General features: G+C 54.4%; 6 protein-coding genes across 6 annotated transcripts in view; 4 read left to right on the top strand and 2 right to left on the bottom strand.

The window, feature by feature from the left end:
* The window catches only part of MONBRDRAFT_25830 (uncharacterized protein), a gene marked incomplete at both ends in the record, with an annotated part of 6,803 nt that extends 4,151 nt beyond the window's left edge, over positions 1-2,652 (bottom strand). Inside the window, 13 exons of the mRNA XM_001746220.1 lie at positions 260-489; positions 563-628; positions 744-816; positions 978-1,051; positions 1,121-1,166; positions 1,286-1,373; positions 1,465-1,575; positions 1,687-1,728; positions 1,808-1,926; positions 2,008-2,059; positions 2,194-2,255; positions 2,356-2,468; positions 2,499-2,652. Of these exons, the coding sequence (XP_001746272.1) occupies positions 260-489; positions 563-628; positions 744-816; positions 978-1,051; positions 1,121-1,166; positions 1,286-1,373; positions 1,465-1,575; positions 1,687-1,728; positions 1,808-1,926; positions 2,008-2,059; positions 2,194-2,255; positions 2,356-2,468; positions 2,499-2,652 (1,230 nt within the window). The remainder of the gene's footprint in view (positions 1-259; positions 490-562; positions 629-743; positions 817-977; positions 1,052-1,120; positions 1,167-1,285; positions 1,374-1,464; positions 1,576-1,686; positions 1,729-1,807; positions 1,927-2,007; positions 2,060-2,193; positions 2,256-2,355; positions 2,469-2,498) is intronic.
* Positions 2,653-3,103: 451 nt separating this feature from the next.
* MONBRDRAFT_32596 (uncharacterized protein) lies at positions 3,104-9,437 on the top strand (the record flags this gene model as incomplete). Its single annotated transcript, XM_001746083.1, has 24 exons — positions 3,104-3,481; positions 3,640-3,726; positions 3,838-3,885; positions 3,973-4,058; positions 4,148-4,226; positions 4,348-4,431; positions 4,486-4,639; positions 4,721-4,793; positions 4,948-5,009; positions 5,107-5,207; positions 5,295-5,350; positions 5,435-5,500; positions 5,680-5,830; positions 5,918-6,085; positions 6,213-6,374; positions 6,472-6,611; positions 6,717-6,805; positions 6,899-6,966; positions 7,051-7,167; positions 7,209-7,867; positions 8,060-8,180; positions 8,449-8,814; positions 8,920-9,054; positions 9,168-9,437. The coding sequence occupies 24 exons, from the start codon at positions 3,104-3,106 to the stop codon at positions 9,282-9,284; spliced, it is 3,567 nt and encodes a 1,188-aa protein (XP_001746135.1). The 3' UTR covers positions 9,285-9,437.
* A 1,095-nt stretch (positions 9,438-10,532) lies between these two features.
* On the top strand, positions 10,533-13,744 carry MONBRDRAFT_32597 (uncharacterized protein; the record flags this gene model as incomplete). The annotated part of the gene is made up of 12 exons (XM_001746084.1): positions 10,533-10,721; positions 10,839-11,057; positions 11,190-11,345; positions 11,659-11,761; positions 11,939-12,042; positions 12,121-12,195; positions 12,312-12,377; positions 12,491-12,609; positions 12,714-12,795; positions 12,924-13,166; positions 13,264-13,343; positions 13,440-13,744. 12 exons carry the CDS (start codon positions 10,533-10,535, stop codon positions 13,582-13,584), a joined length of 1,581 nt encoding a protein of 526 aa, XP_001746136.1. The 3' UTR covers positions 13,585-13,744.
* A 94-nt stretch (positions 13,745-13,838) lies between these two features.
* Positions 13,839-16,762, bottom strand: MONBRDRAFT_32598 (uncharacterized protein). Its single transcript, XM_001746221.1, has 12 exons — positions 16,669-16,762; positions 16,462-16,573; positions 16,276-16,312; positions 16,050-16,125; positions 15,678-15,912; positions 15,527-15,576; positions 15,174-15,309; positions 14,802-15,069; positions 14,590-14,681; positions 14,416-14,479; positions 14,193-14,326; positions 13,839-14,127 (listed from the first exon to the last, which is right to left on the bottom strand). Exons 2-12 carry the CDS (start codon positions 16,570-16,572, stop codon positions 14,071-14,073), a joined length of 1,260 nt encoding a protein of 419 aa, XP_001746273.1. The 5' UTR covers position 16,573; positions 16,669-16,762; the 3' UTR covers positions 13,839-14,070.
* A 762-nt stretch (positions 16,763-17,524) lies between these two features.
* Positions 17,525-17,836, top strand: MONBRDRAFT_8614 (uncharacterized protein; the record flags this gene model as incomplete). Its single annotated transcript, XM_001746085.1, has 1 exon — positions 17,525-17,836. One exon carries the CDS (start codon positions 17,525-17,527, stop codon positions 17,834-17,836), a length of 312 nt encoding a protein of 103 aa, XP_001746137.1.
* A 321-nt stretch (positions 17,837-18,157) lies between these two features.
* On the top strand, positions 18,158-20,003 carry MONBRDRAFT_32599 (uncharacterized protein; the record flags this gene model as incomplete). The annotated part of the gene is made up of 8 exons (XM_001746086.1): positions 18,158-18,309; positions 18,432-18,510; positions 18,628-18,779; positions 18,938-19,007; positions 19,094-19,169; positions 19,305-19,597; positions 19,664-19,765; positions 19,863-20,003. The coding sequence occupies exons 1-8, from the start codon at positions 18,188-18,190 to the stop codon at positions 20,001-20,003; spliced, it is 1,035 nt and encodes a 344-aa protein (XP_001746138.1). The 5' UTR covers positions 18,158-18,187.
* Positions 20,004-20,256: the final 253 nt, after the last annotated feature.

Here is a 20,256-nt window from a genome sequence, read left to right on the forward strand (position 1 = left end):
CGGCTTCGGCTGGGGTAGCTGTTTGCATTCTACCAAAAGCATGGGCCACAAGGGAAGGACATGAGGCAGGGGACATAACCCGCGCTTTGCCGGTTAGCTTCAGCGTCCTCTGGCAAGGAGGGAACGAAGCACACGCACCGATAACCTAAGCCTTCAGCCGCCTCGCGCATCTGCCAGCAAGGTTGCGAGTGCCCAGTGTATGGATGAGGCACACATACAAGTTCAAAGTCAGAATAACAAATGGGAAGGCCACACCAACCTTGTCCACGTAGAGTTGTCGTTGCTCTGCAGAGAGCAAGACCATGTGTCGCACGTTCTCAATCACCAATTGCCCCTCTGCTTTGAGACAATGCTTGAGTCCAGCATCGACGAATTGAGCAGAGCTGTTGCCGACGTAGATGAGATCAAAGAGATCCGCAAAGCGAGCCTTGCTTTTGATGTCATCAGTGGCCGCGAGCGGCAAAAAGAACACTTCCACTCCAGCAACATCTAACCAGGGCCAGGGGCGGCCAATCAGAACGAGTGGAGCTGCTGAACAGGGCGTGGGGTGGTCCTAGCCTACCATCATGAAGCTCTGGCTCCAGAGCCACCGTCTTCAACGGAGCAGGGCTGTCCAAGTCCACTTCACCTGCATGCGTTGATCAAAGACAGAGGTGAACAAATCAAAGCGAGTCCGATGCGAGAGCGGGTTTAGCATGAGGATGCGTCAACGGCAAGTCAAAAGGTAGACATAACGCTTGTACCTTGAACACGTTGGCCGGTCGCCATTTCAGCACACATATCCATCACGTTAAAGAGAGAAATATCACTGGCAGACTAAAGCAACGCCATCCGTACCATCACGTCAGCACCACGCAAGCGGCACGGGGACCAGAAGATGAAAGTAAGGTAACATAATAGAAACGCCATGCAACAGTATTACGCGGCCGCTAAGCAGAGATGCAAGCGCGGGAGCCAGGAACAGGTGAAAGCCTAACCTTGACATGAATGTCATTGCGGCGCTTGTAAAAGTCTTCTTTGTCCGTGACCAGTCCGTACGAAATGTAGGGACCTAGACTCAAGCCAGGCAATGATCAGAAAATGCGGGCGAGCCAAGAGCGTGGATGATCAGGCAACATACTTGTGACAATGTCGCCAAAGTAGGAACGCCGGCCTTCACGTCCCTCCTATACAAGACTCGCCCCAAGAGGGTACAGCGCATGGTCAGCAAGTGCAAATGCAATTCGAAGAAAAATCCATTAACAAGGTGCCAAAGGGTAGGAAAAATGTAGCCGACTGGCCAAACCTTTGTCCGAACAATCTGACCCGAGGCCAGCGTGTAGTTGCTCGCCTCGTAGTCGGCGTCACGATGCTCAAACGCAAGTCCCGAACGCCTGATAGACAGACGCACAATACACACACCAGGTGACTTCAAGCGAGAAATTTTCTATGCTAGAACAAAGCTGCGGAAAGCTTTCAACAAACCGCCAGCGCAGAAATTGGGCACTGCGAATGATGCTGGCCGTGTCTCGCAGGCGCATTGAATAGTCCCAATCAGCGAGGTTATCGCGGTTATCATAGCGCTGTTGATAATATCTGTCGGTGACATGAATGTGCAGGTCGATTAGCGTGCCGTGAGACACTGGGCACAAGGGCGATTGTCCGGCATGGGCTTGATCCAAGCCAGAGGAAACGCGTGAAACATACGAGCGCAAGCGAAAGTCCCAGCTCAACTGCATGGACTCGGTCCTATGACAAGGAGCCAAAAGGGATGAGAAGGCCATGACCTGCCCATGGGGCCTGCACACACTGGCGCAGGAGGTCGTACTCGGCTGGGGCGCCTCGCCATAGCTTGAAGATGGATTCGAGTGCATCGATCTCGCGATACTTCAGCTTGTCCAAATGTACAAAAGGTAGCTGCTGCGTCAGCGCATCACGATCGGTGACCTAGTCGTTTCGTGACGAAGTGCATCGGAGATGAGGTGGCAGCCGTACGAAGAGCCGAACCAGATGTTTTCACAAGCATACCGCCTGGAGCAGATCTGCGGCCAGCTCCTTGAGCAGCGCGTGCGTGGATGCGCTGAATATGATGCGGGCACGGGACACCAGTCATGCGTTCAGTGAGACCATGGATGTAAACATCCCACTTCCGTGTTCTGCGGTAAAGCAGAGCATCAGGCAAATGGAACAAGAGGTAGGATCGCAGATTCCTACCGAACAAACGTGTTGCCGTAAATTTCAAGAAAATGCTCGGCACGGTCCTGCAGGCCCAGATCCTGTTGGTTGGCGGCACGGATTGGCAAAAAGGCAAAACATGTATGTAGTTTTTTGCGCAACGATGCGTCAAAGGACCGATGGGTGACGGGGCTGGCAGACCTCGAGGGGCTTGGTTAGGATCTTCAGAAAGAGGAGCTGGCGTGCATACAACTCCATGGCCGACTCGATGACATAAATTTTGAGCCGCTGGTTTGGATGGCGGCGGCGCTGGGCTAAGGTTTGAAGAAGATGTCGGCCATCACCTGCCCCCAAGAGCAGGATGTTTGTGTCCGAGGTGTCTTCAGATGGCTGTTCAGAGTTGAGCCAGGCTGTGACGGGCTGTGCTGGTGAAAAGCCCCACAGGTTGATGCTGCCCAGTCCCTGCGCCGCACTGGCCCGAGTGCTGGTCGTGGCCATGTTGACACAGCGACTTCAATTCCCACCCACACGCCTCACGCAGAAGCCGGCAACAGCTGTAGCCCCAGCACGAAGGTCCCGAGATCAGGGATGCCGGCTGGGAGGACGAGCGTCGAAATGCTGTTGCTCATCACCAAGGAGCCATCCGTCAGTGTGTCTGGTTGCATTTCACCCTTCCGCCACAACATCTGTTGCACTTGTTCTGGTCTTGGGCATTGTATAACAGTTGGTAGCGCGACCGTTGCAGATCTCGTCGCTGGTGTTTCGACTGTCTCTTCTGCCCTTGCCCATCTCTGCCTTTGTGAAGCGTCCTGGCACTAGTCTCTGCAGCATTACATTCGTCAGCCGCTTTTCTCTGGTTTAACGTAGCATAAGCCACTATAGCCTGTCCGCACCCAGCGCCCTCTCTCTGCCAGTATCCCACAACTCAACACAATCTCTGCCCTAGTCCATGTATTTTGTGTTTGCCTCTCCCCATCCTCTCTCTCTGTGCGCGACGCGAAAGAAAGAGAGAGAGACAGAGAGAGAGAAAAGAGAGAGAGAGAGAAAAAAAGAAAACGGTCAAGTGTGTCTCTGTGTGTGTGCGCGAGAGAGAGAGAGAGAAGTTGGTCGCGGGTCTCGCGCTCTCTCCTTCTCTGTGTGTCGCCGTCTGTGCGTTGGCGGCGAGCACTGCTCGTCGTGTGTCAAGTGGTCAGCGCAGACGGTTGGGCCGTTGGCGGCCATTATGGCGGAGCAGACGCTGCGCAAGCCAAATGGCGGGCCTCAGGCTTCGCGGTTTGAATCCAGCGCTGAATACGAGGCTCTCAAAGAGGTCAAGGCAGCGGTCGAGGTGAGCGCGCACCCATCCATCTGTAGACACCATTGATTCGTGACACCGTGGCACCGTGACAGCGCTTCGAAACAGCTCCACCCCGTTTGCCTGGCTCCACTTCTCAGCTTTTCCCAGCTGCCACGCTCACTTCTCCCGACCCTTTCTGCACCCACCAGAAACGCTACGGCAAATACAATCGCGATGCGGGCATCAGCAACAAGGCGCTGGCCAAGCTGATCAGCGGCATTTGGTCATTCCAAGAGGTATGATGTGCCTGGGGACAAGGCCCTCGCCTGGCAATGACTCTGCATCTGCGCCTCCTTTGACGCTTACTCGGTCCTCATCTTGAATCCAAACGTGTCACGCACGCCTAGACTTACCTTGGCAAGGCCAGCAAAGACCGAGCCATGCTGCGCCTCCCGGTGCGTCATCCTGCCTCTTGGTTGCGGACCTTATAAGGGCTACTTGCCGCCTTGGTCTCACGATCGTTCATTTGTGCACGCATGCAGGGTCGCTTTTTCCAAGATTACAGCGCCGACTCTCCGCTCGTGGTCATTGTCGGTGAAGCCCTCAAATTCAAAGCAGACAACAACATGTGCGTACAGCACCCGTGTCCCGCTTTCGTGCCTGTGTTGGGACATGTCGTGCATCGCGAGATCTCATGGCGTTTTACCTTCCTGGCAGTCGAAACATTGAATGGAATCACCAGCGCGTCAACTCAAACATGGACATGATGCTTGCCATCAGCAACAAGCTTCGCGAGGTTTGTGCTTCGTGTCTGTTTTCGCTGATTGCGCCGTCTTTTTCGGATCGAATGCGGCTTTGCCAAGCCTCAAAGAGTTTTATTCTGGACGACTCGCACTGCTGGTGGAACTTGTGTGCAGGAGGGATTATGGCCGCGGCCAAGGATCTTCCTTGACAGCAGCATCAGTGCTCCCAAGCAGGCACACCTCGCCGAGCTTGCCGAGGTCAGTCCACGTTTCGTGCCTGCCTGTTTTTGCTCCTGTGGTTTTTATCTTCAGGCTCGCGTGCATGAATCCAACTTACATTTGTTTTTGGCATGGTCCTGCACGCACTCGACCTGCCAGAAATTTCAATGCACTGTTACCCTCAACCACAAAGATGCCACGCACATCATCTCCCAATACCCAGACAAGGATCCAACGGAAGACGACGGTATGTGCCCATGCTTCCCAGCCCATGCGCCTTGCTCTGTGGCGAAACGACGTCTGATATTCATCTTGTGTCGCCCCGCAGATGAAGAGTACTTGCGCCCCGTGCAAGAGCGCAATGGGCAAATGCTGGCCCACTGGTGGTATTTTCCCGATAGGTGAGTCGCTCTTGTCCTGGCCCCCAGTGGCTCAGGCACTAAACGACGAAAATGGTCCAGGCCAAAGCCGATCCTCATTCGGTGCGCCATTTGGAGCTCACTGCCCGTTCCACAATCTTCCGCGCGTGTCGTGTTTGGCACATCTTCTTGCTAGCTATGATACTTGGGTGCCCAAATCTGCCGTCACTGGCTCGGTGGAACCTTTTCAACCCCGCGGTACGCACCCCTATCCCATCCACCTATTTCTCCCATATACCCTACAGCCGCGGCGCAGGTACCCTTATAATGTGCCTCTGGGTGCCAACCGTCATAGACACGTGGGTGGTGACTGCTTGGTGGTTGTTGCACACCGAAGTGTACAACGAGTTTATGAACGAGGAAGACTACGAGGACACAGACTACAAAATGAGCACGGTGCGCGCCTGTCCATCTCGCAAGCCGCATCAGGCTGCAACGCCAGTGGATTTCTTATTGATGGCATGGCTGCTTGGTGCTGCTTAGTCAAAGAAACGTGCCTCTCAAGGCAACTCGCGGGCCCGCCAACGCTCTGGTAAAGGGTAAGCAAACTTTCGTCAAACCTGTCGATGCGGTCGTTCCGGTAGCTTGGCTTACTCTGATTCTTGATTGATCATGCGCCTCAGTACCGAGAAGAAAAAGAAACGCGCTGCGTCTCCCGTGGAAGATACACCCGCTCGCAAATCTAAGCGGTATGTTTTTTGGCTGTTGTGATGGCCTTCTTTTCGAGGTGGCTTTCCATGGCACCCTCATCACGATGACCCCGAGCTACTCCCGCGCGAGGCGCTGAAGGGCGGGATGTCAACGAACAGCCAGGCTACATCAATAACACCAATGTCATTCTCATGTCATCGGTGCATCGCATGTGCAGAGACAAGCGTGCGTCCACGGCTACAGCCACCCCAGAGCCTGCCCCAGAGCCCGTTGCAGAGCAGCCACCGCCCATGCTCAATGCTCAACCCACCGGGGAGAAGGTGATGGATGTCACACAGGCCTTGGGCGAACGCGAGCGCACCACGCGTGTACGTGCTCCCAGCTCCTTGCCCCTTTGCAGCATTGACCGGATGCGCCGCTATGCAGCCCATTAATGTGCTTTGCCTATGTCTTAGGGTGGTCCAATTGTGGAGGTGCCTGATGAACCTCCCCGTGTGGTGGCACGGCGGCGTCGGTCGCGCGCTGCTGCTGCGGCCGAGGCCGAAGAGCAGGAGCACGAGGAAGAGGCTCGCAAGGCGGCTCAACAAGCCGGTGACAAGAAGGGGCTTGTGGAAACGGCCGTGGTACGAACCTCTTGCAATTTGAGCATGTTGGAGCTCCGAAGGCATGGCACCCTCGAATTCCGCATTGTGTACCGCAGGTTTGGAGCACTCACCTCGTCTCGCATTCATGTTTTGCGTGTCTTTGTAGTCGACGGATGATGTGGTCGTCCAGACACGCGAGGAAGCGGAGGATGCTGCCAATGCGCTTGCTCAAGCCCAAGAAGAGGCCATCCATGCTAAGAAGCAAGCTCGCGAGCTGGAGGAACAGATGCAAACCGAGGATGAGGAAGAGCAAGAGCATGATGCCACAGTATGTCTTGTCTTCTTGTGCAGGTGGTAGGTGAATTGCGTTTGATTTGATTCCAGCCGTCTGATTGAGCTCCTCGGATTGATGTCGGGATGCGCAGCGTCTTGTGGAGGAGCAACAGCACCACATTGTGATCCCCGCACCGGCAGCTTGGTTCGATTACCATACCATTCACGAGATTGAAGTGCGCGCGTTGCCGGAGTTTTTCAACGATAAGAATCCTACAAAGCAGCCTGAAGTGTATGTCGCTTGCCGTGACGTGAGAAGACCAGGCCCGCGATTGGGACGTTTCCCTCTCAACAAAAACTGAATCACCCTGTTGCGCTCTCCTCGTCGGCGATTTAGATACATGTCGTATCGCAACTTCATGATTGACACGTATCGCTTGAACCCGACACAATACCTTACGGTCACGGCCTGCCGTCGGCATCTGGGTGCGTGGCATGCTCTTTCACTGTCATGTCTCACTTCGGATCCCACAGGACAAACTGATCTTTTTTTCGATACATATTTGTGCGTGTCTATAGCGGGCGACGTCTGCGCCATCTTGCGAGTGCACGCGTTCCTTGAGCAATGGGGCCTCATCAACTACCAGGTGCGTTCTCGATCCCCGCATCCCACGGACTTCTTCTGCTCTGCTCAAGAACACAGCTGACCTACTTGCGTGCGGCTGAACCAGGTTGACATTGAAAGTCGGCCTACAGCCATGGGCCCACCCTCGACCGCCCACTTTCACGTGCTGGCAGAGACGCCTTCTGGACTGCGGCCAATTCACGCGTCTTTGCTATCGGCCAAGGTCCGTCACCCTCTTCCCGCCCATGGGTCTTGTATAGCTAGTCTCGTACTCGTGCCAGGCTCATACCGACCATTTTGAATACAACTGACACCTACCCATGCGTGAAACAGGAGCGCGCGCAAAAATCCGAGGCTTTGTTGGTCACACGGGCGTTGGGCGTACAGAGCAAGCCAGTGGCAAGCTCACCCAAGTCGGCTACCGATTCAGCCAGTCAGCCTGCGACTTCCGCAGTGTCGGAGATGGATGTCGACAAGACTGAAGCACCCTCGAGCACGGGTGGCTCAGCCTTGGCGGCGTCTGAAAAGACCGGCGATGACAAGGCCGGCGCTTCTACAGACGCCCGCGGCAGCACCGCAACTGGTGATATCAGTGCCATGGACACAGATGCAGATGGCGAAACCCCCGGGGAATCGCAAACCAAAGCACAGGAGGGTACTTCGGCGACGATCATCAAGAGCGAGCCCCAGAGCAAGGACGATGAAGCAAGTCCCTCGCGAACCGAATTCCTGTTGCAGCGCGACATCTTCCCCACCGTGCCCGAGGAGGGCTTGCCTTGGACAGACGAAGAACTTTTGGCTCTGCTTGAGGCCATTGATATTTACCGCGAGGATTGGCTGGCCGTGCGCGACCATGTTAACAACGTCTGCCACGCGGGGCAGCCCAAGCGCACGCATGACGAGTGCCTCACGGCCTTTGTCCGGTAAGCAAGAGCCACATTGGTGACTTCTTTCTTCGGGTCATCTTTTCTCTGTATTGTTCCATGTCCCATGTTTGTGAAAGAGTTTATTCTCCTCGACCAAATGCTCGCCGCTTTGTGTTTTTTTTTCTTTCCATGCTCGATGCAATCTCGACATGTATCATTCACCTCGTTGCATGCCGGCATGCAATGCAGCTTGCCCATTGAGGATCCTTTTTTGAAGGCGCAGACGAGTGCAGCGCCCGAAGCTGTGCCGTTCTCCTCCACTGCCAACCCGCTCATGATGACGCTTTCGTTTTTGGCAACGCAAATCGAGGTACGTCACAGGAACCAACGCATTTATAGGCCGTCGTGTGTGTCAATGCTGCGTGAGAGGCTGTCTGTTGCCCGACTGAGTTGCACAATATGCTTTTGCTGTTGCTTTTGCTGTTGCTTTTGCTGTTGCTTTTGCTGTTGCTTTTGCTGTTGCTTTTGCTGTTGCTTTTGCTGTTGCTTTTGCTGTTGCTTTTGCTGTTGCTTTTGCTGTTGCTTTTGCTGTTGCTTTTGCTGTTGCTTTTGCTTATTTCTCTTTGCTTCTTTTGCAGCCCGCGGTGGCCGCCGAGGCAGCCAAGACGGCACTGCGGACGCTGGGCGATCGCAAACTTGCCGAGACGCAAGCGCGGGGAGCTGGTCGGACCGAGGCCGATGAGGCTACCGCCAGTGCCCCAGCCACATCCACAAGCGCGGCCAGTGTAGCCAGCGACGCTACGGCGTCAGAGGCGCCAGCCGCAGAGGCCAAGGCGCGTACGGCCTCCACATCAACCGGGGCTGGCGAGAATGAAACGGGCGGGACTGAGGAGGAAGGTCTTGGCGTCAACGGCGTGCAAGATGTCCTCAAAGACGCTGTTCCCCAGGCCGATGTTGAGGCTGCAACCCGTGCAGCTCTGCAAGCTGCAGGCGGCAAGGCCCTGGTGTGTTATCGATGCCCCTCCCAGCTGTGCTGGGCGCTTGTCTCTGGCTCTTGCTGTGGAGCGCTGTTTTGGTTGGTTCATGGTTGCTGTTTGATGTTTGATTAGAAATTGGCCAAGGCGACGGAACGCCGCATGAGGTTTCTGGCAGCGTGCCTGGTAGAGACGCAACTGGCCAAGATGGAGATTAAGCTCCGTCACTTTGAGGAACTCGAGTCGCAGATTGAGCTGAAGCAAGCTGCGGTACGTTCCTGGCACGCCGATGTCTTGGGCTACCCAAAGGCCTGTGCAAGTGCAAGCATGGCTCATTGTTTCGTGTCGGTCTTTGCGGCCTTACAATGCCCACCGAATGACAGGTCCAACAGGAGCGCCAAGCCCTGTTGCAACAGCGTATCAAGTTTGAGGCTGAGAAGCGTCGCCAGATTGAGCAGCTGGAGCGAGGCGAGCTCTCATCCAATGCCGACCTGCCGTAGGTGGTAGTAGATGGCAATTCAGACAAATCCATCGTGGCAAAGCCGGCCGAAGGCCGGTGTCATGGACCTTGCGCCTTCCATCTTCCCGTCTCGCCGGTTTTTGCTTGTCGTTGGATTGAAAGAAAACCACAAAAATTCAAAACGTGAAATGTCATCGTTAAGAAACGAAGGGTCCAAAAGTGCTGACATTCAACAAGCCAGTGGATCGATACACCGTGTGTTCTTCTGTCTCTCATTTACTGCCCGGGTCTGTTTCTGTCTCTATGTTTCTCACGTTCCCTCTCTCTATCTCTCGATCCTTGTGTTATTCCCCTTTCAATCTAGTTCGACGCATAAAGGCTCTCTTCCACCAACTCACGCTCACGCACACTCTCTGAAATTGTAACAGAGACTGCCACCATCTCTGGCGATGACGCCGAGTGCCGAAGCGATTTTTCTTTGTGCTTTTGTGAGGTACGTGAGGGCCGATGGCGAATGGCAGCCCCGAGGAGGTGGAGGGCGCGGTCGTCGTGAAGGCGGGACTGCTGACCAGTGGTGACGCGAGACCTGTTGGTCATCTTACACAGGGAGGGGTCGTGTGTAGGCGTCGTTGGGGAAACATTGGAGGGGAATAGATGTTGGGCAGTGTAGGTGGCGAGTGGCGTGGTGCATGACGGGTTGCGGCAGGGTTCATTCAGCGTCTGATCACAAGGGCTGCGTTGCCGTGCGGGCTGGTCGGCCCTGCGCCTCACCAGTTGCTTGTCTTTGACTGATGTCTGACCCAGCTGTCTTCTTGTGAATGCAGGTGCTGTAGCTGCATGCACCATACAAGGCATTGCATGGGGCTTGGCCTTACTGTGCCGATTAGCTTCGCTACCAAGCTCTTCACTGTCGTTGTCAGCCGTGTTGCGCAGTAGTGGCCTGCCCGTCCCGGCACACGTATTCGCCACTTCTGGGGTCGACTGGTTCGTCTACCTATCAAAACGTGCTCTCTAGCTGCACGGCCTCGCTCCCTCTGGTGTGGTGTTGACCTCACTTTGGTTTCGCTTCGTCATCGTCAGTTGTCAGGCAGTTTTCTGGCTCCGAGGGACTTTTGGGTCCCGGCTCGCGCAACGGGCCAGAAGCGCGTCGCCTGCTACCGCCTCGCGACCAAGTCTCAAGCTTGCTCCCCCTGGTCCTGACTTTCTTTGCACCGCCGAAACCGCATTTCCGACTGTGGTCACCCACTTTCCCTTGGGCTGGCCCCGTGACGGCGCGAGGTGGCCCAGGATGGCGGTTCCGGCCTCCAAGCGCGCCAAAGTTCATTTAACCTCGGCGCACAAAAGTCAAAAGGATTCTGCAGCTGTCATGGAGTCGGAGGACGATTTTGTAAACAGCGACTTTGATGAGGAGGAAGAGGAGGACTTCTCTGCCGATGACCACTCCGATGACCACTCCGATGACCACTCTGATGACGAGGTGGGTCGCTTCAACCCTGCTTTGTGTTGAAACACTCGTAGCTTGATCTTTCTCATTACCAGGGTGTCTCTTTTTTAACCGGCCATGGCCTTGCCCTCGCTTCATGCGCCGAAACAGGACGTAGCGGATGTGCATCTTCTGCCCAACCCAAGCAAGCAACCGTGCTCGCGAACCCCAGAGGAGATCTTGCAGAACATATATGCCTTTCGTGATCGCATTGTCGAGGTTGGCGGTGTCACGCCCGATCAAGCCATGGCGCTGCTTCAAGCACATGGTTGGAGCACCGAGCGGTCGCTGACCGCGCTCTTTAGTGCGACAGACGCTGCCTTTCGCGCTGTAAGTAGTGCTGCCCAGTGCTGCGGCGCATATGCAGACCATGCCCATGTCCCCGACTTTTTGGTTCGCATACATGCAATGCAGCCACACCTTGTTTCTCACCTCTTCGCTGCATGCCCTATACCTTTATAGGCATGTTTACCGGCACCATCGGCAGCCGATTCGGGCACTGGGTCACAGACGGCGGCGGAAGAGTGTTGCGTCTGTTCCGATGAAGATTGCGAGCTTCATGCTCTCTGCGGCTGCAGCCATAAAGCGTGCATGTCCTGCTGGGAGACGTACTGTCAGGTCAGAGCTCTCCTCAAACTTTTCTCTGCTCGATGAGCGACCCGATGCACGTTTGAGTGACGAAGAAGTTTGCCACCCACTGTAGGATCAGCTGCGCACGCACCGGCCCGGCCAAATTTCCTGCGTCGGCTACTCTTGCCCAGTGGTGGTTCCATTCTCAATCCTGCACAACATGAATAAGGTGGACTTTGATAGCATGCAACAAGCTCCCCCTTCCCATTGCACAACCTGTTTTGAATCAGACTCAGGCTTCAAGTCACTCACGCGCGCGCGCGCGCGCGCGTGTGTGTGTGTGTGTGTGGGCCTCGAGTAGGAGGCGGCCATCAAAGGACTCATCGAGAGCTACGTTCAGCAACAGCCCAGTCTCAAGTGGTGCCCCACGCCCAATTGCAATACAGTGGTGGAGCGGCGATTTGGTTTGTATCTGCATTGGCCGTTTGTTGTCCGAAGATATGGCCATCTCAATCTGAGGTCGTTTGGAAGAGGCGGCGTGCAGCGGGGCATACATCCATTGAACTGCCGTCTACATCTCTCATCCATGTTGACCCTATCTGTTGTTGCCTGAAAAAAAAAAATGCGTCCACACATTACAGCGGAGAGCGACGCAGAAGCGCAAGACCAGAGCGTGACATGTGGCGTCTGCAATGAAGTCTTTTGCTTTGCATGTGGCGTCTTTCACGTCCCTGCTACCTGCGAGGTACTCTATTGGCCATAAACGCCGATCCAGTCGATACCTGGCACCGGGCTCAAACCCCAACCCCCATCTCCACGGTAGATGATGCGCGAGTTCCAGACTGCAAGCAAGGTGGATGGCAGCGCCGTTGATTGGCTCAGCTCCATTCAAGCCAAGGTACGCAACCACGAGCCAACACTCCATCAAAAGCCCAAAGTAGCAAGCCGGACTCTCGTTGGAGTCAGTCGCTCCACGCACATCCTCATCACAATCCAACCTCGCCTTTCACGTAGCCGTGTCCAAAGTGTGACACCTTCATCGAGAAGGCAGGCGGTTGCAACTGGCTTATGTGTCGCCAGGTATGCCAGTCTCGACAGCGGCAAGCACCACAAGCCCGCGCCTTACGCTGATGCATACTCACCAGCTCTATTTTTGCTGCATGTTGCTTTGTGTTTGGTCACGGGTTCGCTAGTGCGGCCACGGCTTTTGTTGGCTCTGTGGCGAGACCATTCAGCATCGCGAGATAGATGCGGCGGGCGGTACACATCGTTGCAATATCTTCAAAGAAACGGGCAAACTTCCCCCGGGCTGGTAAGCTTGGCCACTGTTTCCTGGGGACTGACCTCTTCGTGGAGCCTTCGAGGTGAAGCCCTTTCTGACCTTGGCTTGCTTTCGCTGCGCACCTTGGCGTGTAGGATTCTTCAAAATAAAGCTGCGGTCCCGGAAAAGCCAAATCGCGACTCGCTTCGTTTCATCCATTACTACTCGCGCGCTCGGGTTGGTATCGTTTCAAGCAATTTTCGAGTCGTTCGGGTCTGGGCCTTTGTGCACCTGCGCACTTGCACTTTTGTCCCGCGGCGGGGCCTCGCAGAAACCACTCACGCCAAGCAACTGCTGCTGCGTAGTCCCATGAGGAGAGCTTGATTCGTGAACAGGCGCGCGGAGAACTGTTGAAGCAAAATACCGTCGAGTGGCAGCTTCGGGAGCTTCAAGAGACAGCGCTGCGGGAGCTTCGGCGCGCCCGCTTGGCTTTGCAAGCCTCGTATGTTTTTGCTCTCTACAAGGTCTGGGCGGCCGACGACCTGCAGCAACACATCTTTGAGGACCTCCAGCACATGCTGGAGAGCCGAACCGAGAATCTGAGTATTGTACGTCTACTACAATCATCGCCTTTGCGCGTGTGTGCGGCTTTGAAAACGCGCAGGGCTCGGGTTCACCATACCATTTGTCTGGCTGGGATTGCAGATCCTTGAAGATTCTTTAAAGGGGGATATCAAGGTGGAAAATCTCCGTGAGCAGATGCTCGGTGGCATTGATGCTGTCAAGTCAGTAGCCTTGTGGCTCTTAGCCATCTCGGATATTTGGTTCAAAGGGCTCAAAGAGTGACCAGACTGACGTTGCTTTGTGTATGGTGTTTGCAGGATCAATCTAAAGAACCTGGTCAATTCGGGGCATGTACCCAACTCGAGTACAGCCGCGCATGGAGCCAGTGCCTCAGCAGCGACAGGAGGGATGCCGACATTTGCTGCCAGCCATAATGTTCATGCTCGCGGAGGTGATGCATAGTGGGGGCCGAGGCTTTGACAAAACCTCATTTTAATGAAACGTGTGCATAGTCGGAGTCTTGTGGACTCGGGCGCTTCCTTTGCTTTCTTAATGCATCTAGCTTCGAAGTATTTTCATGACAGTATGCTGTCACTTGCAAAATCGAGATGAGTGATAGCTCAAAATGCGAGCGGGTTTCTTCACATGGCATCGTGTGCGTTTTCTGCGGGCAAATGAATTTTGTTCTTGGGTTTGTTTGATGGCACTCAAGGCGTCTCGGTCGCGTGGGTCAATTGGAAAAAAAAACGAAAGGAAACAAAAGAAAAAAGAAAACGAAAACACAAACCAAAACAAGAAAAGAAAGTTTTGATTGGACGATCAAAAAGGAAAGGGGGTCAAGCGGAAAGCGAGGCACTTGACCCTTGTTTCATCTAGAGTAGTGGTTGAGGCGTGTGTTTATTATCCCAGTGTCAAAGGACATCGCGCATTCTATCTAATGCAGGGTGCTTAAAACTCAAGGATCACCTTGCCCGATTGGCCACTTCGCATAATCTCAAAGCCCTCCTGCGCCACCAAGAAGGCATAGTGAGGTATAGCCAAATCGCAAGAGACCCGCAGCCTAGTCTTACCTTGTACTGCTCGAGCTTGAGGTTATGAGTGATGATGGGGGCCAAGCGCTTGCTCAGGCCGCCAATCAGCATGTTGCGCATCTTGTACCAGGTCTCATACATCTCACGACCGTAAATGCCCTTGACAGTCAAACCTGGTGGGTAGAGTGGGAGAGAGGTAAACCAGAGAATGAGAAACCAGGTTAGCCGGGGCTTGGCATGACGACAAGAGGATTGTACTGACCCTTGAATACGAGCTTATCCATGTCAATCGGGAAAGGCTCGGCAGGAATGCCCAAGATGGCGAGCTGAACAATGTGCGACGGGCAACAGCCGATTAGAGCGCGACACAAGGTATCCAATAGCCAAAGCGAGAGGTCAACGTAGACAGGGCGCGCAGGCGCAACAGGGGACGCACCTTGCCACCGTGGGCCATGTTGTTCAACATGTTGCGAAGCGCAGAGCCATGGCCAGACATTTCAAGTCCAACATCAAAGCCCTCGAGCATGCCTACACAATGTACGAGGTTTGCAGGAGAAGATAAGACGCGATGGCCCCCAGCCAGGACATGCACCGATGGTTCTCTCATTGAGAGGAAAGAGGCGAGGGGAGGGGGCTGCAAGTGCGCACCAAGGTCGGTCATGGCCGATTTGAGAAGGTCATCGGCGTTGGCACCACCAACGTTGATGGCCAGATCAGCACCGCAGGCGCGCGCAAGGCCCAGGCGGTATTCGTTCACATCGGTGATAACAACAAAGCGAGCGCCAAGATGACGGCAAATGGCAGCGGCCATGATGCCAATGGGACCAGCACCCGTGATCAGAACGTCCTCGCCGACAAGATCGAAGGACAAGCAGCAGTGCACGGCATTGCCAAGGGGGTCCATGATGGAGGCCATCTGCAAAAAACGAGACAGTGGGGAAAATGCCAACAAGTCGGAGTGAGACGAGTGCCCGACCCCCGGGTGCCACGATTGGCTATCCAAGCATGCGGGAAACGCACGTCGTCGGAAATTTCTTCGGGCAGCTTAAAGGCATTGGTGGCGGGGAGAGTGAAAAGTTCGGCAAAGGCACCGGGACGGTTGACTCCAACGCCAACCGTGTTGTGGCACAAGTGCTGGCGACCGCCGCGGCAGTTGCTGTCGGGGCAGAGCAGGGCAGGGCAGGGCAGGGCAGGACAGGACAGGACAGGACAGGACAGGACAGGACAGGACAGGGCGAAGCAAAGTCAAGTCAAAGGCATGAACAAAGGCATGAACAATTCATTCCACAGCAGGTGCGGATACATTCACAGGCGGGCGTCAAGGGGGGGATAGCGAGCTCATGCCAAAAGAATGACAACACTTGACAGCTTACCGGCAGTGACCGCAAACAATGTGGCCTTCGCCGGTCACGCGATCGCCAACCTACAAATGAAGGGGGGGGGGGTATGAGATGTTTGTATGTTCGGGCGGTGCACAGCACGCTGGGCTTTTGACACCGCCAGGCAGGTACGGCCAGTACAAACCTGAAAGCCCTTGACACCGTCACCAACAGCTTCGACGACGCCAGAGTATTCATGGCCAGTGACCATGGGGGTGGGGACGGTGCGCTGGCTCCACTCATCCCAATTGTAAATATGGACGTCGGTACCGCAGATAGCTGCGCGCTTGACGCGGATCAGGAGCTCGCCGGCCTGCAGCTCGGGGATCTCCGTGGTGCTCAGCGAGATGCCTGGAGCAGGAGTCTCCTTCTTCAAGCAGCTAAAGGCATTATACAAAAAGCGATTATTGGATGTGTCGATCATGGTAAGTGATCGCATCGGGAAGGGCAAACCACACTGTAAAAAAGCCTGGAGGTGCTTCGGACATCAGAGAAGGCGCTCAACGGCAGGACATACCGAATTGAGGTGCCCGGAATGGTGGGATAATCGGCAGCATTGTAAGTGGGCCGCTGAATGACATTCTCGAGGCAGCCTGAACGAACCAAGCATCAAGGCAGACGGAGCGGCAGCAGAAGAAAAACAAATGACAAGCCTGCCGTGAGCTTTGGGGGCTGCAGGTCATGACAGCACAGAACAGATTGAAGGTACGCGGGGGACAGTTGTGGAGGGTGGCGAATCATACCAGCATGAACTTCATCCTCGCGAACTTGTGGGATCAGCTGCAGGGGTGAAATGAAATAGCAGTGAGGCGGTGGGTCGTCTGCTGGTTTGCTGTTTTTCGTTTGTTGACATGAAGCGGCGTCGTCGAGAGGCGGCGGCGGGACGATAGCAGCACAAGCATCAACCCGGCCTTGAGCTGATCACGTACATCCGAGGTAGAGAGGCGGCGGTAAGCGGCAGCCACCGAGCAGACGGGGGCTTGCAGCGCCACGGCGGCCTGACGACCAGCGCGCAGCGCTGAGACAGCTGTCATCAACATGCTGCAACCATAAAAAAGACGGCGTGAGATGCCTTTCGCCCTCTATCAACCCAAAGCAGCCCATGGCACAGGCAAAGGAAGCCGACACCTGCATACCTTGAAGTTACGTCGAGCGTCGAATGAGCAACGGGAAAGGAAAACGCGGGGGCGGCAAGAGGAAGCAAGGCGCGCTCTGCGATTCCGAGCAGCAGCAGCAGCAGAAGAAAAATGAAAAAAAAAAAAAGAGAGAGGAGAGAGAGAGAGAGGGAAGTACGAGAGAGAAGGAGATTCAAAGGAAATTTTGAAGAGAATAGGAATATACTGATGTTGTATTGTGGCTTAACACCTTTAGTTTCCCATAAATTTCAGAGAGTCTTGAAACTCTATCATCTAAATGAGAGAGAGCTCAAGAACAGCGCTTCAACTGAAGAGAAGGCGTGTAAGAGGAGTGCGTACCACGGTCGTCATGATGGTGTGCTCCCACATGTGACCGACACAGTGCGTCACAAAGAGACAACAACCAACTTGTTGCAATGGCATGTTCCCAGAGCTGGACCACACACCGCCTGTCCCCAGGCCCGAGCATCTCGACGACGGCGGCGATCAACCTGCCCCAGGACCCGGCCAATCGGGCGTCGGGTCATGGGGAGGGCGCTGCCGTTTGAGCACATGCAGATTTCACAATTCACCCTGACCCCATGAGCGGTATTGCAACATCCAACCAAACTGACCAACAGTATCTTTATTTCTACTTTAACAACAAAATATGCTTCATAAACTAACGTTGTGATCCTTATGATTGATGCATTAACTCTTATATATAGTGCATTATATCGTGTTACGCAGCTCGATTGCCGTAAGAAGCTGCAAAGTGTGCCAATGTCGCTCAGATTGTTATGGCAGTCGCTTCAGGGCTTGTTATGGCAATCAACGCAGGGTGGCTCTCTGTCTGAAAGACTCCAACCAAACAACCATGGACAAGTCCATCATCTCAGGAACCGCCCAAGCAGGCGAGACAGAGACGGAGACAGAGACAAAGACAAAGACAGAGACAGAGACAGAGACGGAGGCAGAAATGAATTGGTTTGGTCGGTTTGAGAAAGAGAGAAAGGGAAAAGCACAACTACCACACGGAGGCAGAGACAGAGACAGAGATGGAGACGGAGGCAGAGACAGAGACAGAGATGGAGACAGAGACAGAGACAGAGACAGAGCGGCCAGAGACAGAGACAGAGACGGAGACAGAGACGGAGACAGAGACGGAGGCAGACGAAGGCAGAGATAGAGACAGAGACGGAGGCAGACAAAGACAGAGGCAGGGAGGGAACGAGGAGGGGTCAATTTAGCGAACTCAGTGATGATAATCGAATTTTGGGCTGGTCTTGTGTTTTATTTTTATTTTTTGGTTTTCAAGGTAAAAGAACAAAAAAAAAAAAAAAAAAAAAAAAAAAAGGGCAGCGGCCCCGTGCGCTGCAGGTCATGGACGAATGGCGAGCGGGGTAAAGGGAGTCTTTGAATGCACATTGAGGTGTCCTCGCTATGGCTTGATTTGCATGTTGGTGGCAAGTCTTGACCTCACTGTTGCTGGCGGACCAACGGCTGAGGTAGAAGTGATTGAAGTTTCCGCAACTGCGACATGGCTGTCGGCACGTTTGTGGCGACCCTGCTGTATTGGCTGGGTGGGGCCCTGCTCTTGGTGGCCGCCTACTTTTGCGCCTGGCTCCAATATCATCATGATGTCTTTGTCTACAAGACCAAGTACGCTCGGCAATTCAGTCAGCTTCCCCTGTTTCTGAAGGATTTGCAGTCGAAGAGCTGTCATGGCAGCTCACGGTGGATTTGTGCTGATGTTGTGCGGTGGCAACCACGCTCACTGGTAGATGTAAGGACAAGAAATGGGCCAAGCCCGATGACTACTCCACCATCATTGCCAACCTGCAGCCCATCGCCACCAAAAAGGTTGGGATGCCTACGTTGGTTTTGCCCCTAATTTCCTAAGCACTACAGCCTGGCATTATTTTAGCCACCGCCCTGTGCCCTCATCTACTCATTTTTTTAATGTGCTGTGCTTGGCAGCTCTACTTTATCCGCCACGGCGAGTCGACCTGGAACGTCACCTTCAACCGCGACAAAGTTACCTTCATCTTCCGCCTCATCTACTCTTGCGTCTACGATGCCTACCTGACCCTAACCCAGAGCGACTCGTGGTTCATTGACTCCCCCCTCTGGTACTACTGCGAATCGGCCGCTGCAAGCCCTGCATCACGCCCCTCCCCCTCCCCCTTTTTTAGATTGATGGTCCACAAGCCATATGTATTCATACTCATACTCTGATCTTGCGCTATGCTGCGTGTCCCGTGCGGGTGCTGTCATCCATTCATCGCAGTGCCACTGGTGTGGAGCAAGCCGACTCGGCTCGCCAGTACATCAAGGCTAAACACACAACCAGCGACCACGTACGATGCGCATCCTGTCGCCAGAACTTGTGCTTGAGCATGCGTCCTCATTGCTTGCTCGTTACAAATGGCCTTGCGATGTGAAGGCCAAGTTTTTGCACGATGGCCGCGCCATCCTGGTCTGCTCCAACCTCCGTCGCTGTCTGAGCACCGCCATCGTTGGTCGGTTCAATTGCCCGCTCTTCCCGCTCTGCCACGCCCGCATCGACATAGTGCAGATCCTTCTGCAACCGCCTCACGCATGCACCATATGCACCCTGCCTTGACACGCTGCTGGGCATTTTATAATCACCACAGCCCTGTATGATCGGTTGAAGCGCTCTGAGGAGAAGCTCGTCATCTTGCCTTGGCTCCAAGAAATTACCAACAATCCCGACTCAGTCAGCATCACCCCGGCCTTTACCTTACCTCGCCCATCGTGGTTTGACCGCAACGCACCCATCATGAAGCCCTTCGACATGAACAAGTCATATGCCACCATGCTGGACCCCACCGAGAACTTTGGAAATAAGCCGGTCAAGGGCAATGGCAAGCAGCGGATCGATGCATTCAATGAGGTACCAGCGCTCTACTGCATTCGTCTTATACTGGTGCGCCTCTTCTCGATCATTCTGCTCGATATTCTCACCCTTTGTCCTGGCTCTTCTTTGTGGTAGTGGCTGTTCTCCGATGCTGTGGACACCGACACGGTGGTCCTGTGCGGACACTCTCTGTGGTTTATGTCCTATTTCAAGGAGTTTTTGCCCCTCGACTCAAATGTACGTGTCGAAAAAGATGCACCTCACTAACATGTACAGCGCCCTTTTTGCAACACCCTCATACTGCCATCCCCACTCCAACTCATGCTCACCATAGCACCCTAGCAAGAAAAAGAAAATGAAGAATGGTGCCATTGTGTACTTGCAAGTCAGCCTTTACGAAACTCAGCAGGGCAAGGTGAGATTGGATTTGAGTGGCCTTTTTCCGCAAACCATTCACATCATAGCCACCCAATGACGAAACAGTTGCCACCCCTGGCTTCTCCTTGTCTGTGCTCACAACATAGCGTACCTTGCTTGCTTTTGTTTGTAGCGCTTCTATCGTGTCATGCCGGACACGATTGAAGAAGTCCATCTGGGCTTTAAAAAGTAGAGTTGGGTCATGAATCAAATGTTGCGCGTGCGTGTCACTGTGGACGTTCCCCATCTGCTACTAGTTTACCCTTGGCGCACGCAGCATCCGTCAGAACCCACTGTCTCCCGTCGTACGT

The sequence above is a fragment of the Monosiga brevicollis genome, genomic scaffold, assembly GCF_000002865.3.
Source record: "Monosiga brevicollis MX1 MONBRscaffold_11 genomic scaffold, whole genome shotgun sequence".
NCBI lineage: Eukaryota > Choanoflagellata > Craspedida > Salpingoecidae > Monosiga > Monosiga brevicollis.

Coding starts and splice junctions, on each gene's coding strand:
- MONBRDRAFT_32598 (XM_001746221.1), bottom strand. CDS start 16,572: ATGTTGATGACAGCTGTCTCAGCGCTGCGCGCTGGTCGTCAGGCCGCC. Junction 16,313..16,461: donor GCCGCCTCTCTACCTCGGAT/GTACGTGATCAG, acceptor TCACCCCTGCAG/CTGATCCCACAAGTTCGCGA. Junction 15,070..15,173: donor CCGAAGAAATTTCCGACGAC/GTGCGTTTCCCG, acceptor CGTTTTTTGCAG/ATGGCCTCCATCATGGACCC.